At 50.9% G+C, this 13881-nt stretch overlaps 1 protein-coding gene across 3 annotated transcripts in view; it reads left to right on the top strand.

Moving 5' to 3' along the window:
* KANSL1L (KAT8 regulatory NSL complex subunit 1 like) overlaps nt 1–13881 on the top strand; it is a 98615-nt gene that overhangs the window by 36409 nt on the left and 48325 nt on the right. For all 3 annotated transcript variants that reach the window (XR_010306806.1, XM_064163913.1, XM_064163914.1), the window contains exons 5-6: nt 4228–4349; nt 12949–13150. Coding sequence is in view for 2 of the 3 variants with exons in the window: in XM_064163913.1 (XP_064019983.1) it covers nt 4228–4349; nt 12949–13150 (324 nt within the window). In the remaining variant the exon portion in view is untranslated. The remainder of the gene's footprint in view (nt 1–4227; nt 4350–12948; nt 13151–13881) is intronic.

The raw sequence follows: 13881 nt of genomic DNA, 5'->3' as shown, positions 1-13881 counted from the left end.
AGAGAATTTTAAATCAATCTACATAAAAGCACAGAACCATAGAATGGACTGGCTTGGAAGGGGTCTTTAAAGGTCATCCAGTCCAACCTGTGTGCTCTCAGCCAGGACAGCCTCAGCTAGATCAGATGGCCCAGAGCTCTCTCCAGTCTCACCTTGAATACCTCCAGAGATGGGACCTCAGCCACCTCCCTGGGCAACCTGTTGCAGTGTTCCACTACCCTCGTGGTGCAGAAGTTGTTCCTCACATCCAATCTCAATCTGCTATACTTTGCAGCCATTGCCCTCATCCTGTCCCTGCAGGCCTTTGCAAACAGTCTCTTTGCAGCCTTCTTGTAGCCCCCTTCAGGTACTGACAGGTCACTATTAGGTCTCCTCTGAGCCTTTTCTTCTCCAGGCTGAACACCCCCAGCTCACTCAGCCTGTCCTTGTAGCAGAGCTGCTCCAACCCCTTGATCATTTTCATGGCCTCCTCTGGACCTGCTCCATCAGGTCCATGTCCTTCCTGTGTTGAGGGCTCCAGAGCTGATGCAGCACTGCAGGTGAGGTCTTCCCAGAGCAGAAGGGCAGGATCCTCTCTCTCCAGCCATTGGCCTTCTGTGCTGCAAGCTCACACTGCCTGCTCATGTCCAGCTTTTACTTGCATCTTGTTTGTTTTGTCCAGACCTTTTTGTATTTGAGTTGCTGTTTCAATGTTTTAATGTCTGTCTCTGAGTATTTTCTCCTGACATGAAATGTTTACCCAGCTGTGACGTTTAATCATCAACAGAAAGACATGAGCTGTAAGAAAATGGGAAACAGTGCTCTGCCTCTTTCCTCACACATGGTAGTGCCTCCACATGTAGCAGATTGAGTGCACCCACAGCAGCTTTCCAGGTGATACCAAGCTGAGTGGTGCAGCTGATAAGACTGAATCATAGAATCAAGTTGGAAGAGACCTCCAAGGTCATCCAGTCCAAGGACAGGATGGAACCATCCAGAGGGAGCTGGACAGGCTGGAGAGGTGGCAGAGGAGAATTTCATGAGGTTCAATAAGGCGAAGTGCAAGGTCCTGCACCTGGGTTGGGGCAACCTTCAATATCAATCTAGGCTGGGGGGTGATGGAATTGAGAGCGGCCCTGCAGAAGAGGCCCTGGGGGTGCTGGTGGGTGGACAGGAGCCAGGAATGGGCACTTGCAGCCCAGAAGGCAAATCATACCCTGAGCTGCATCCAAAGCAGTGTGGCCAGAGATGGAGAGAGTGGACTCTGCCACTCTGCTGCTCTGCTCTGGTGAGACCTCACCTGCAGTGTTGTGTCCAGCTATGGGGCCCCCAACACAAGAGAGGTGTGAACCTGATGGAGAGGGTCCAGAGGAGGCCACAGAGATGCTGAGAGGGCTGGAGCATCTCTCCTTTGAAAACAGACCAAAAGAATTGGGGCTGTTCAGCCTGGAGAACAGAAGGCTCTGGGGAGACCTGAGTACTGCATTTCAGTATCTGAAAGGCAGCTACAGGAAGGCTGGAGAAGGACTCTTCAGAGGGCTTGCAGTGCTAGGATGAGGAGCAATGGTTTGAAACTGGAGCAGAGCAGATTTACCTTGGACACAAGGAGGAAGTTCTGCACAGTGAGAGTGGTAAAATACTACAACAGACTGCCCAGGGATGTGGCTGAGGCCCTGTCCCTGGAGACATTCAGGATCAGACTGGATGTGGCACTGGGCAGCCTGCTGTAGTCGGAGGTGTCTCTGCTGCCTGCAGGGGGGTTGGACATGATGACCTTTTAAGGTCCACTCCAACCCAGTGCAATCTGTGAATCTCTGAGGGTGCAGAAGCTCTGGAGCAGGCTCTACAGAGAGTTTGTGGAGTCTCTGGAGACTTTCCAGACCAATCTAGATGTGTTCCTGGGTGACCTGCCCTGGGTGATCCTGCTCTGCAGAGGAGCTGGACTCGGTGATCTCCGGATGTCCTTTCCAACATTCAGTGATTCAGTAAACTCAGTAATCTTTAGCCATTCTTGCTTTAAAGCACCTTAGCTCTGACTGACAATCCTCCAGACTGCTGTGAAAGGCTTTTTTCAGCCCAAGGATGCCAGCTCCAATCCATCTGTTTCATTTTCTCTTTAGCGTGCAGCACACAGTTTCCTCCAAGAAAACTGCATTTATTGTCAGAGTAGCCTTTAAGGTTTGACATTTGAAACAAAAAAAAGCATTGTGAAATGTTGTCTGGAGTCAGTCCACAATTCATTACTTCATAAGGAGTAATTCTTAGTCTGAACAAATCAGCTGCATTTGTTTGGGGCAGTTCTGGAGGACCAGGTTTTGGTGGGGAGAAGGAGACTTCTCGTTGCTGTTTCTGAGGCTACTAGAAGATCTCAGCTGGTCTGTGATTACATTTCTCTTTGTAGCAAAACACCTTTGTGCAACCCAGTGAGCAATAAAGAGAAGGGAAAGTACTTGGAGTGAATAAAATGTACAAGGAGTAGACAGCAGAGTTTTTGTTTTTCCCTGTTGAAATGCTTCTGGAATGGCCTATTAGCAGCTCTGGCTACAGCTGTTGCAACATCAGCTGTAAACTGTTCAGGTTTCTTTTGCCTTTTCCAAAACCTTTGACTAAAATACTAAGATCACAGGATCACAGCATGTTAAGGATTGCAAAATCTGCAGATCTTCCAGACCAGCCCTCCTGCCACAGCAGAGAATCCAGCACAGGTCACACAGGAACACATCCAGACAGGGCTGCAAAGGCTCCACAGAAGGACACTCCACAACCTCTCTGGGCAGCCTGTGCCAGGGCTCTGGCACCCTCACAGCCAAGAAGTTGTTGCTGCTGTTGAGCTGGAACTTGCTGTGCTGCAGTTGGCATCCCTTGGCCCTTGTCCTGTGTCAGGGCACAAGTGAGCAGAGGCTGTCCCTGTCCCTTACTTCCTGCCCCCCAGCCCTCAGCTCTTGACAGTCATTGCTCAGATCCCCTCTCAGCTTTCTCCTCTGCAGACTAAGCAGCCCCAGGGCTCTCAGCCTCCTCCTCAGGTAGTGCTCCAGTCCTTCAGCACTCCAGTCCCTTCAGCATCCTTGTAGCCAGTAGGTCCCTGTCCCTCTTGAGCTGGGGATCACTAATGTGGGTTGTGTACTGTTATTCAAATCTCTAAACAAGGTCCTTGACAGGCTGTGTTGAGTTTTTGTTATTTGGTTTTTTTTTCTGTACAGTTGAACTTATTAATGGTGAAAGAAAAAATATGGCAGACTTGATTATTCACAAGAAGAAACTCAGTGTGATTATTCCATCATGTGTGCAACTGGAATCCTAAGTAGAAAGCTTAGAAAAGCCCAGGGCATTTGAGCTGTTCACACAGGGACACACAGTTGGTGAGGCTGGAATAGATCTCTGAGATCATCACCTCCAGCCTAGCACCCACCACCCCCACAGCGACCTGACCATGGCACTGAGTGCTACAGCCAAGCTTGTCTTAAACACCTCCCAGGACAGTGACTCCACCAGCTCCCTGGGCAGCCCATTCCACTCTCTAATTCCTCTTCCCAGCAGGAAGTGCTTCCCAACATCCAACCTAACCCTCCCCTGGCACAGCTTCAGGCCATGCCCTCTCCTCTTGGCACAAGTTGCCTGGGAGCAGAGCCTGACCCCCACCTTACTACAACTTCCCTTCAGGTAGCTGTAGAGAGTGCTGAGGTCCCTCCTGAGCCTCCTCTTCTCCAGGCTGACCACCCCCAGCTTCCTCATCCTCTCCTCAGCAGCCTTCCCCTCCAGCTCCCTCCCCAGTCTCATTGCTCTTCTCTGGCCCTGCTCCAGCCCCTCAACATCTCCCTTGCAGTGAGGGCTCAAAGCTGCACACAGTGCTGGAGGTGAGGCCTCCCCAGTGCCAGTACAGGGCAGAATGACCTCCCTGTGCTGCTGGCCACACTGCTCCTGACACAAGCCAGGATGCCATTGGCCTTCTGTGCCAGCTGGGCACCCTGCTGGCTCATGCCCAGCCACTGTCACCCAGCACTGCCAGGTCCCTCTCTGCCGGGCTCTCTCCAGCCACTCACCCCTAGCCTGTAGCACTGCATGGGGTTGTCGTGGCCAAAATGTGGGACTCTGCACTTGGCCTTGTTAAACCTCATCCCTTTGGCCTCAGCCCATGGGCCCAGCCTGGCCTCCCTGAAGTGCCTTCCTGCCTTCCAGCTGATCCACACTGCCCTGCATCGAGTGGGGGTAAAAGTCTGACTGCCTTTTCTTCGTTATTGTCTTTCCCAGAGCGCGCAGCTGAGTGAAATCATCAGCAACCTAATTGCTCCACTCAACCTGGCTCCAGCTTCTTCAGCCCTCTCATCCAAGCCCTGTCAGCACAGGCAGCTGGTCAATGGCATCTCCTTCAGGTAGGTGACACTGTGGCAGCATTTCATTCTTTTCTTTTTTTGAGAACAACTTTTGGTGAAGTTCCATAGGTGGAACTGATACTGCAGTAGTGAATCAGGAAAAGAAAGGTGCTTCCTGCTGGCTGCAAGAGAAGGCAAGGCTGGCTTGTGAGGCTCGAATTAGTAGGGGTTGTTTTGTTCTTAAAGACATCACTAAACAATAGTGACTGTGAGTACATTTCAGTCCTGGGGAGATGAAGATACCTCAAATCATGAAAGGATGCAGTAAGTAACACAAATGCAGCACAGCAGAGCTGTTTTTCCTGTTTCAACTATCAGATTACTCCCTTTTTATTTAAAAAGCAGCACCAAAACTCTATTCTGTGTGGCCAGTGGCACACACGTAAATGGAAACACATCTTCACAGGAAATACAAGTAAATCACAGGCTCACAGGATGTTAGAGGCTGAAAGAGGCCTGCCACACCAGCACCAGAGAATCCTGCACAGGTCACACAGGAACACATCCAGACAGGGCTGCAAAGGTTCCACAGAAGGAGACTCCACAACCTCTCTGGGCAGCCTGTGCCAGGGCTCTGGCACCCTCACAGCCAAGAAGTTTTTGCTGCTGTTGAGCTGGAACTTGCTGTGCTGCAGTTTGCATCCCTTGGCCCTTGTCCTGTGTCAGGGCACAAGTGAGCAGAGGCTGTCCCTGTCCCTTCTTTCCTTCCCCCCAGCCCTCAGCTCTTAATAGACATTGCTCAGATCCCCTCTCAGCCTCTCCTCAGGCAGTGCTGCAGTCCCTGCAGCATCCTTATAGAATCATAGAATCAACCAGGTTGGAAGAGACCTCCAAGATCATCCAGTCCAACCTAGCACCCAGCCCTAGCCAGTCAACTAGACCATGGCACTGAGTGCCTCATCCAGTCTTTTCTTGAAGACCCCCAGGGACGGTGCCTCCACCACCTCCCTGGGCAGCCCATTCCAATGGGAAATCACTCTCTCTGTGAAGAACTTCTTCCTAACATCCAGCCTATACCTACCCTGGCACAACTTGAGACTGTGTCCCCTTGTTCTATTGCTGGTTACCTGGGAGAAGAGGCCAACCCCCACCTGGCTACAATGCCCCTTCAGGTAGTTGTAGACAGTAATAAGATCACCCCTGAGCCTCCTCTTCTCCAGGCTAAACAGGCCCAGTTCCCTCAACCTCTCCTCATAGGATTTGTGTTCCAGGCCCCTCACCAGCTTCGTTGCCCTTCTCTGGACATGTTCCAGCACCTCAACATCTTTCTTGAATTGAGTGGCCCAGAACTGGACACAGTACTCAAGGTGTGGCCTGACCAGTGCTGAGTACAGGGGAAGAATAACCTTCCTTGTCCTACTGGCCACACTGTTCCTGATGCAGGCCAGGATGCCATTGGCTCTCTTGGCCACCTGGGCACACTGCTGGCTGTTCCTTGGACTCTGTGCAGTAGATCCCTGTCCCTCTTGACCTGGGGAGCCCAGAACTGGATGCAGTATTCCAGGTGGGGTCTCAGCAGGGCAGAGCAGAGAGCCTCCCAGGCTGCCATTGGGCTCCTTGGCCACCAGAGCATATTGCTGTGCCGTGGATGTCTCTGGAAAGGCGATGAGCTGCGCTTTCCTAGGATAGTAGAACACATAAGCAGTGTCAGCTGTGCCCTAGCGTGGGCCTGTGGCAGCTTTTGGTGGCAGCTTTGTTAATTCTAAGTGCAAGACCAACTTTATCTTTGCCAGACACTTTTCCAGGAATTTGGAGATCATATTTTCCCTTTTTTTGGTCTTTTGTTCTGGATGTTTATACCTTCCAAGATGACTACAGCAGCTCGAAATTAATATGGTGGGCAGTGTTTGTCAGTATTACTCCATACTTCTTAGTAATTCCATATGTTATTCCAAGATTTTAACACCCAGCCCAGGCTGTGATCAGTATTAGTCTGAAAGCAGCATTAAGGTAATTGACTGCAGTCCTGTCTTACATCAGACCCAGGCTTGCAGAAGCTTTGAGGTACTGCAATGTGACTTTTGATGTTGGAAGGCTTGCTGCTTTTCAGAGCTCTTAATTAGTATCAGGTGGGTGAAGAAAGTGCTCCCTGCTGGAGCTGGCAGTGGTGGTGGCAGTGTCTGCAGCAGGATGTCACTTGCTGGCTGCCCAAGCTGACTGTGCTGTCTGGTTCAGCAGCGCTGCCACAGAGGCTCTGTCCTCCCACTGAGAGATCAGAGTGTGCAGCTCGGATGGGCAGTGTTGATGGGCAGTGCAGATGAGCTTGGATGGGCAGGTCCAATGGGCAACACGGATGGGCTGCTCGGATGGGCAGTGCGGCTGGACAGTGTGGATGGGCAGCTCTGATGGGCAGTGCAGCTGGGCAATGCAGCTGGACAGTGTGGATGGGCAATGCAGGTGGGCAGCGTGTCTGGGCAGTGTAGATGGGCAGCACAGATGAGCAGCTCAGATGGGCAGCGTGAATGGGCAGGTCGGATGGGCAGCATGGATGAGCAGCTCAGATGGGCAGTGCGGATGGGGATCGTGAAGGGGCAGCACGAAGGGGCAGTGTAGATGGACAATGTGGATGGGCAGCATGGATGAGCAGTTCAGATGGGCATCATGGAGGGGCAGTGTGGATGGGCATCAAGGATGGGCAGTATGGATTAGCAGCTCAGATGGGCATTGCAGATGGGCAGCATGCAGGGGCAGTGCGGATGGGTAGTGCGGGTGAGTAGCATGGATGGGCAGCTTCGATGGGCAGTGTGGACGAGCAGCTTGGATGGGCAGTGTGGGTGGGCAGCTCCTCTGGCTGCCGTCTGCTTCACAGCTGCTGTGTGAGCCTGCCCAAAACGCAAGGATGAAGGGGTCCTATCACACAGCATTTGTGTTGCTGAGCCAACAGGTGCCGGCAGGCAATGGAGGTGCCAAGCAGCTTGGGCTGTGGAGCCAGGGTAGTTTTACACCTCTGATCATGTGGGCAGGGAGAAATGTAATAAAATTCAACAAGGGTAGAGTCTGGCACCTGGACAAGAACGACCCCAGGAGGCAGGATAGATTGGGGTCTGACCTGATGGAAGGCAGTGAAGGGCAAAAGGGCCTAGGGGTCCTAGTGGATGGAAGGATGTCCATGAACCAGCAGTGTGCACTTGTGGCCAGGAGGGCCAATGCTATCCTGGGGTGCTTTAGAAGGGCTGTGGTGACATCTGGAGTACTGTGTCCAGTTCTGGGCCCCTCAGTTCAAGGACGTAGAAATGCTTGAGAGAGTCCAGCACAGAGCCACAAGGATGCTGCAGGCAGTGGAAGAGCTTCCTTAGGAGGAGAGCCTGAGGGAGCTGGGGCTGAGCTGCAGGGAGAGGAGGAGCCTGGGAGGTGACCTCCTTCATGTTGGGAAAGATGTGCAGGTGAGTGCCAGGAGGCTGCAGCCAGGCTCTGCTGGGTGATGCCAGTGCCAGGGCAAGGGGCAGTGGTAGCAGCTGAGGCACAGGAAGTTCCATGGAAACAGGAGGAGGAATTTTTTCCCTATGAGGGTGCCAGAGCCCTGGCACAGGCTGCCCAGGGGGGCTGTGGAGTCTCCCTCTCTGGAGATACTCAAGACCTGCCTGGATGTGTTCCTGTGTGATCTGGTATAGGTGATCCTGCTCTGGTAGAGGGGTTGGACTGAATGAGCTTCAGAGGTCCCTTCCAGCCCTTGGCATTTGTGACTCTGTGATTCTGTGATTGCTCTGAGTTCTGGAATAAACTCAGCCGTGAAACAGGAGTTGCTCATAGAGTTGAGGAAGGACTCCTGCATTTAAAAATGTTTTTAGGAGTCTGTGAAGGGAGGGACTCCACTAACAGCAGTTTGAATCCACTTCTGATTTATCAGGCACTGTCCAAAATCAGTCTTCTTTGCATTGTATCAGTAGCACATTGGTTTGCTCACAAACCACTCTCTCCAAGGTTGGTTGTTTTCTTCTTGTCACCTGTAAAAGCCCAGATAAGAATGGAAGAAGTTGGCAGGTTTGCTCAGGGCTGTAACTCTAAGCTGCAGTAGGTGAGTTGGCTATTGTGAGGAAACCTGAGGGATCTGAGAGCTTCCCAGGTGCTCTCTTAAAAATCAGATAAAGGTTTCATTTTAGTTTTTCACTTAGAACTAAAGCATAGACTCACAGTATTGTCTGAGTTGGAAAGGACCTCCAAAGCTCATCCAGCCCAACCCCCTCTGCACTCAGCAGGGACATCCTCAACTGGATCAGGTTGCCCAGGGCCCTGTCCAGCCTCGTCTTGCATATCACAGAATCACAGAACTTTCAGGGCTGGAAGGGACCTCAAGGATTGTCCAGTTCCAATCCCCCTGCCACGGGCAGAGACACCTCACACCAGATCAGCTTGCACACAGCCACATCCAGCCTGGCCTTCAAAACCTCCAGGGATGAAACTTTCACCACCTGGGCAACCTCTTGCAGTGTCTCACCACCTGCTGAAGAACTTCCTAATATCCAATCCCAGTTTGCCCTCCTCTAGCTTTGATCCATTCCCCTCAGTCCTATCACTGCCTGACACCCTAAAAAGTCCATCAGCAGCTTTCTTGTAGCCCACTTCAGATCCTGGAAGGCCACAGTAAGGTCTCCTCAGAGCCTTTTCTTCTCCAGACTGAACAACCTCAACTCTCTCAGCCTGTTCTCTTGTGAAGTGTTTTGAAATCCCCAAACGAATGCTGGTTGTGAGGGGTGGTAACGAAGCATGATGCAGAGTGGTTATCAGGAGAATCTGGCAGGAAATTTTCATGTCCCCTACCCTTGGGTTCTGAGTTTCAGCTTTTGTGGTATTTTGCTGTTGGAGTAGTCTTGTGTGCAATTATTTGAGCTAGCTGCATCCTATGAGTTAGCTTCATCTCTTGGCTGCTTTCTCCTTTGCTTTTTCTAGAGCATGCTCTGACTGTAGGAAGTGCTTGAGAAAGTAGAAATCAAAACTAAAGTGATTTTTTGGGGTTGAAGAGAAAAAAAAAAAGGATTTCTAGTTAGTAAATTATTGAAAGTAGTTCTTGGCTCCTTAAAAGTAGATCTGACTGTGAGGTTAGGTCTTTGAGGTTGGTAATCATGGGGTTGCAGTATGGTTGGTTACTTGGGCTACTGCCAGTGGAAGTGGTGGGGCATACACAGTTCCTGATTGATTCAATGTGGGTAGCCTTTGCTTGGTCTAATTTCATTAGTGGCTTCCTTTTTCTATGTAGCTTTTCTTTACTCACTTAGATTATTCAGATGCATGTTATGAAGGTAAATGTTCATAGAAGCAGTTCCTTAAGCCAACCACTTTCTTCTGAGGGGTGAGGGCCAGTACACACAGTGCTGCACTGCTGCTTGCTGTGCCTTTGAGTGAGGTCCCTGCCCCTCTGCCCGGCTGCAGAGCAAGAGAAGCCAGCCTCTGAGCTTTGACAGGAGTGTTCTACCACATGTATGAATTTCCCATCTGGCAGTGATGCATTTCACTTTGGATCTGAGATCCAAAGAAATCTTGACTGACAAGCCTATTTGCACAAGTGGCAGGCAAACCATCCTGCCATGGCCTGCAGCTCCAAGCCACAGAGCTGTGATTTCTGCTTCAGCTGAAAATGGAGCTCTGCACTACTGCAAGGCACAGAAGGGTAAACAGAGCAGACAGCAGAGACTGAAGAGAGCTAATCAAAGACCTGGGCAGACCACCAGAACAAAGACAGGTATCCCAGAAGTAGAGGAGCCAGACTGAGGAGGTTTTTGTTCTGATTTACCTGTGCAAGCTGTCTTTCATGTGAGAGGCAGGTGCTTGGAAGTTTAGAAGTTGGGATTGGCACCATTTGACTTTGAGACAGGTAACTACAGAGAAAATGCTTCTCAGAATTCAGTGTAAGTATTTAAAGACATCCTCTGCGTGGATTTTAAACACCATCCTTCTTTCTCAGGTCTTAAGAGCTGGGTGTTAGATTTACAGAGTCACAGTATAGTCTGGCTTGGAAGGGACCTCCAAAGCTCATCCACTCCAACCCCAGGTTGCCCAGAGTCCTGCCACCTTGAAGATCTCCAGGGATGGGGCCTCAGCCACCTCTTACAGTGCAGAAATTGTTCCTTGTATCCAATTTAAATCTGCTCTGCTCTAGTTTGAAGCCATTGCCCTGTTGAAAATGTTTCTGCTTAGGTGACATTCCCCAGGCTGAGAGAGTTGGGGTTCTTCAGTTTGGAGAAGAGAAGGCCCCAAGGTGACATTATTGTGGCCTTCCAGTATCTGAAGTGGGTTACAAGAAAGCTGCTGATGGACTTTTTAGGAAGTCAGGTAGTGATAGGACTGAGGGGAATGGATCAAAGCTAGAGGAGGGCAGACTGGGATTGGATATTAGGAAGAAGTTCTTCAACAGGTGGTGAGACACTGGAAGAGGTTGCCCAGGTGGTGAAAGTTTCATCCCTGGAGGTTTTGAAGGCCAGGCTGGATGTGGCTGTGTGCAAGCTGATCTGGTGTGAAGTGTCCCTGCCCATGGCAAGGGGATTGGAACCGGACAATCCTTGAGGTCCCTTCCAGCCCTGACAGTCCTGTGACTCTGTGCCACCACAACAAAATCTCTGTGGAAGTAAAGTGCAGTCTTCCCACTGAGCCATTCCCACCCAAATGGGAGGGTGATTTGAATTCTGTCCTTGTAGGGTTCCCTGTTCTGGTGAGCAGACAGGCTGTAGATTAGCAAGGGATCCAAGGCTGTTACACGTGTAGAGTCTTTACCGCCTTTAGCCTGCGTTGCTTTTGTGATTGCGCAGTGTGTTGCTAAGGATTTGGGTGCAGCAAGGGTGCAAGTAGGTTATGTTGTGGAGGGATGATGCTGTAACACTGAGGGGGATTTAGATTGGGTGTCAGGAACAAGTTCTCCACCATGAGGGTAGTGGAACACTGCAACAGTTTGCGTGGGGAGGTGATTGAGGCCCCATCCCTGGACTTACTCAAGGTGAGGCTGGGCAGGGCTCTGGGCAACCTGATCTAGTTGAGGTCCCTTCCAAGCCAGACCATGCTATGATTTTGTGATTAGCAAGCATAGACTAGGGAAAAGCAGGTAAGAGTGAGCTTTAATGTAAAAGCAGCACTCTGTGTCACACTGTGGCTCGAGCTCAGCTTGTGTTCTTCCAAATGTTTAACCAGCTTCTAGGGCAAGTAATCAGGCTCTACCCTGCTCCTCCAGGGCTTCCTGCAGGCCTGGCTTTGGCTGTGCTGGAGGCTCTATTGGCACCTCCCTCAAAGTGAAGTTTGATGGCTTAGTGTTGGTTAACCCAGGTGTGCAACCTTCCTAGTACTGATGCAGATGTATGCCAGTGAGTTGCAGCCCCTGTGCTGAGTGCACACTGCTCTGGTCCAGCTTTATGCTCTGAGGAGAGCAAGAGAATACCAAAAGCATTAGGGCAGGACTAAGGCTGCAGCAGCTCTGCTATGAGGACAGGCTATGAGAGTTGGGGCTGTGCAGCCTGGAGAAGAGAAGGCTTCCAGGACACCTTGGAGTGGCCTTCCAGTATCTGCAGGGGGCTACAGAAAGGCTGGGGAAGGACTATTGGCAAGGTCTTGTAGTGACAGGACAAGGGGGAATGGGTTTGAACTGGCAGAGGAGAGGTTGAAACTGGATGTTAGGAAGAAGTTTTTCCAGTGAGGGTGGTGAGACACTGGCACAGGTTGCCCAGGGAGGTTGTGGAGCACAGAAGATCGAAGATCACATTGGGTGCTTCTGTGCTCCACAACCTCCCTGGAGGTGTTCAAGGCCAGGTTGGATGAGGCCTTGAGTGACCTGTTCTAGTGGGAGGTGTCCCTGCCTGTGGCAGGGGGTTGGAAATGGATGATCCTTGAGATCTCTTCCAAACTAAACCATTCTATGATGCTATGATTCTCTTAGCATGACTTCTCCCTTGAATAGAAAGTGTGTGGAGAGATCTGATTGTGACTTCAAACTCACAGGTGTTTGAAGTGTTGGAGTTCTTGAATTTGGAAAAACCAAAACCTGTCTGCCTGAGGACTTGGTTTTGACCTTTTTTTTAACAGAATGAGGAGCACCATTGGGGCTGTTCAGTCTGGAGAAGGCTTTGAGGAGACTTTATTGTTGCCTTCCAGGTTCTGAAGTGGGCTACAAGAAAGCAGCTGAGGGACTTTACAGGGTTTCAGGTAGTGATGGGACTGGGGGGAATGGAGGAAAACTGGAAGTGGGCAGATTCATGTTGGATGTTAGGAAGAAGTTCTTCCCCAGGAGAGTGGTGAGACACTGGCACAGGCTGCCCAGGGAGGTAGTGGCAGCCTCATCCCTGGAAGTTTTTAAGGCTCTGGGCAAGCTGATCTAGTGTGGGGTGTCCCCACCCATGGCAGGGGGTTAGAATTGGATGATTCTTGAGGTCCCTTCCAGCCCTGACAGTTGTATAATTCTGTGAACAGCAATGACAGGGGAAAGTTCCTTGCCATGACCTAAGGCAGAAGCCATCAAGCAGCAAGCAAAGCAGCTGGATGGCTTCCTGAAGCAGCCTGCTGAAACATTTTAGTGCTAATGAAATCCTCTCAAAATCTGATAGCCAGTGCTTAGCAGCATAGGAAATCTTGGCCTGTATTTAACTTCTTGTATGTCCTCCTCCCACCAATCATGCCACTGCAGAGCTTCAGACAACAGGGAGGTCTCCTCTTCCAGCAGCTGTTTGCTTGATCATCAGCACATCAAGAAAAGAAGAAGAGAGAGGACAAGGCTGAGCTCTCTCTCTGTGACTAACATGAGCACCTCTGCCCGAACGAGGCCGCTTCACAGTTTCCAGAAGAGGAAGCTCTACAGAATGCACAGTGCCTGTTACTGGAACCAGCAGGTAGGCCCCCACCTCTCCTTCCCAGGAGGCAAATCCTAAACTTCAGCTGCTGGAGCCTGCCCGTGTCTCGTCTGGTCTGCCAGCAGGGCGGCGCAGGCTGAGCCGGCTGTTCTGAGCAGGGAGCATGCGGCGTGCGGCGGCAGCGCTCCCTGTGTCGGCAGCAGCTCGCAGCTGATGAGCTGAGCGCACCAATCAAAGGCTGTTCAGGATCCCGCCCAGCACATCACTTTGTCTTGCGGCTGTCTTGAAAGGCCTTGGATAGCCCAAGCCACAACTGGAGGGCTTCCTCGGGAGGCTCGAGGAAACGTGCTGCAGTGTAAGTCAGCTGCCTGCTTGTTTGCAGAGTGTTTATTTTAGCTGCAAGCAAGTTTACACAGCTGCTGGCAGATGATTTTCGAGGAAATTAAATGGCAGCATCTTGCTCTGGCTTCCGTTTTTGCCCTTCCTGGTTAGTTCTGTCGCCCTCGCGGTGATGCTTTACGAACGCTTTCCAGCTCTTCACCTTTTCCTCTTACAAAGGAATTGGTGCTTGAAATGGGGACAGAAGCTGTTGTCTGTGGTGCAGGGCGAGGCATATCTGTTCACATCTGATATTAATAGCTTGCTGCTGGTAAGAATATATAATGAGTTTAGCCGTGGTGCTTAAAACAACAGTCTAATTTGGGAGCAGAGACAGCATGAGCTCATTCTTTGCAGCCCTGCTAATCCCAGCAGCCTTTAATTGTCTTGAT

The sequence above is a fragment of the Pogoniulus pusillus genome, chromosome 24 (genome assembly GCF_015220805.1).
Source record: "Pogoniulus pusillus isolate bPogPus1 chromosome 24, bPogPus1.pri, whole genome shotgun sequence".
Taxonomy (NCBI): Eukaryota; Metazoa; Chordata; class Aves; order Piciformes; family Lybiidae; genus Pogoniulus; species Pogoniulus pusillus.
Note: the sequence above shows the minus strand (reverse complement) of the source record. Positions and strands in the feature narration are given on the sequence as shown.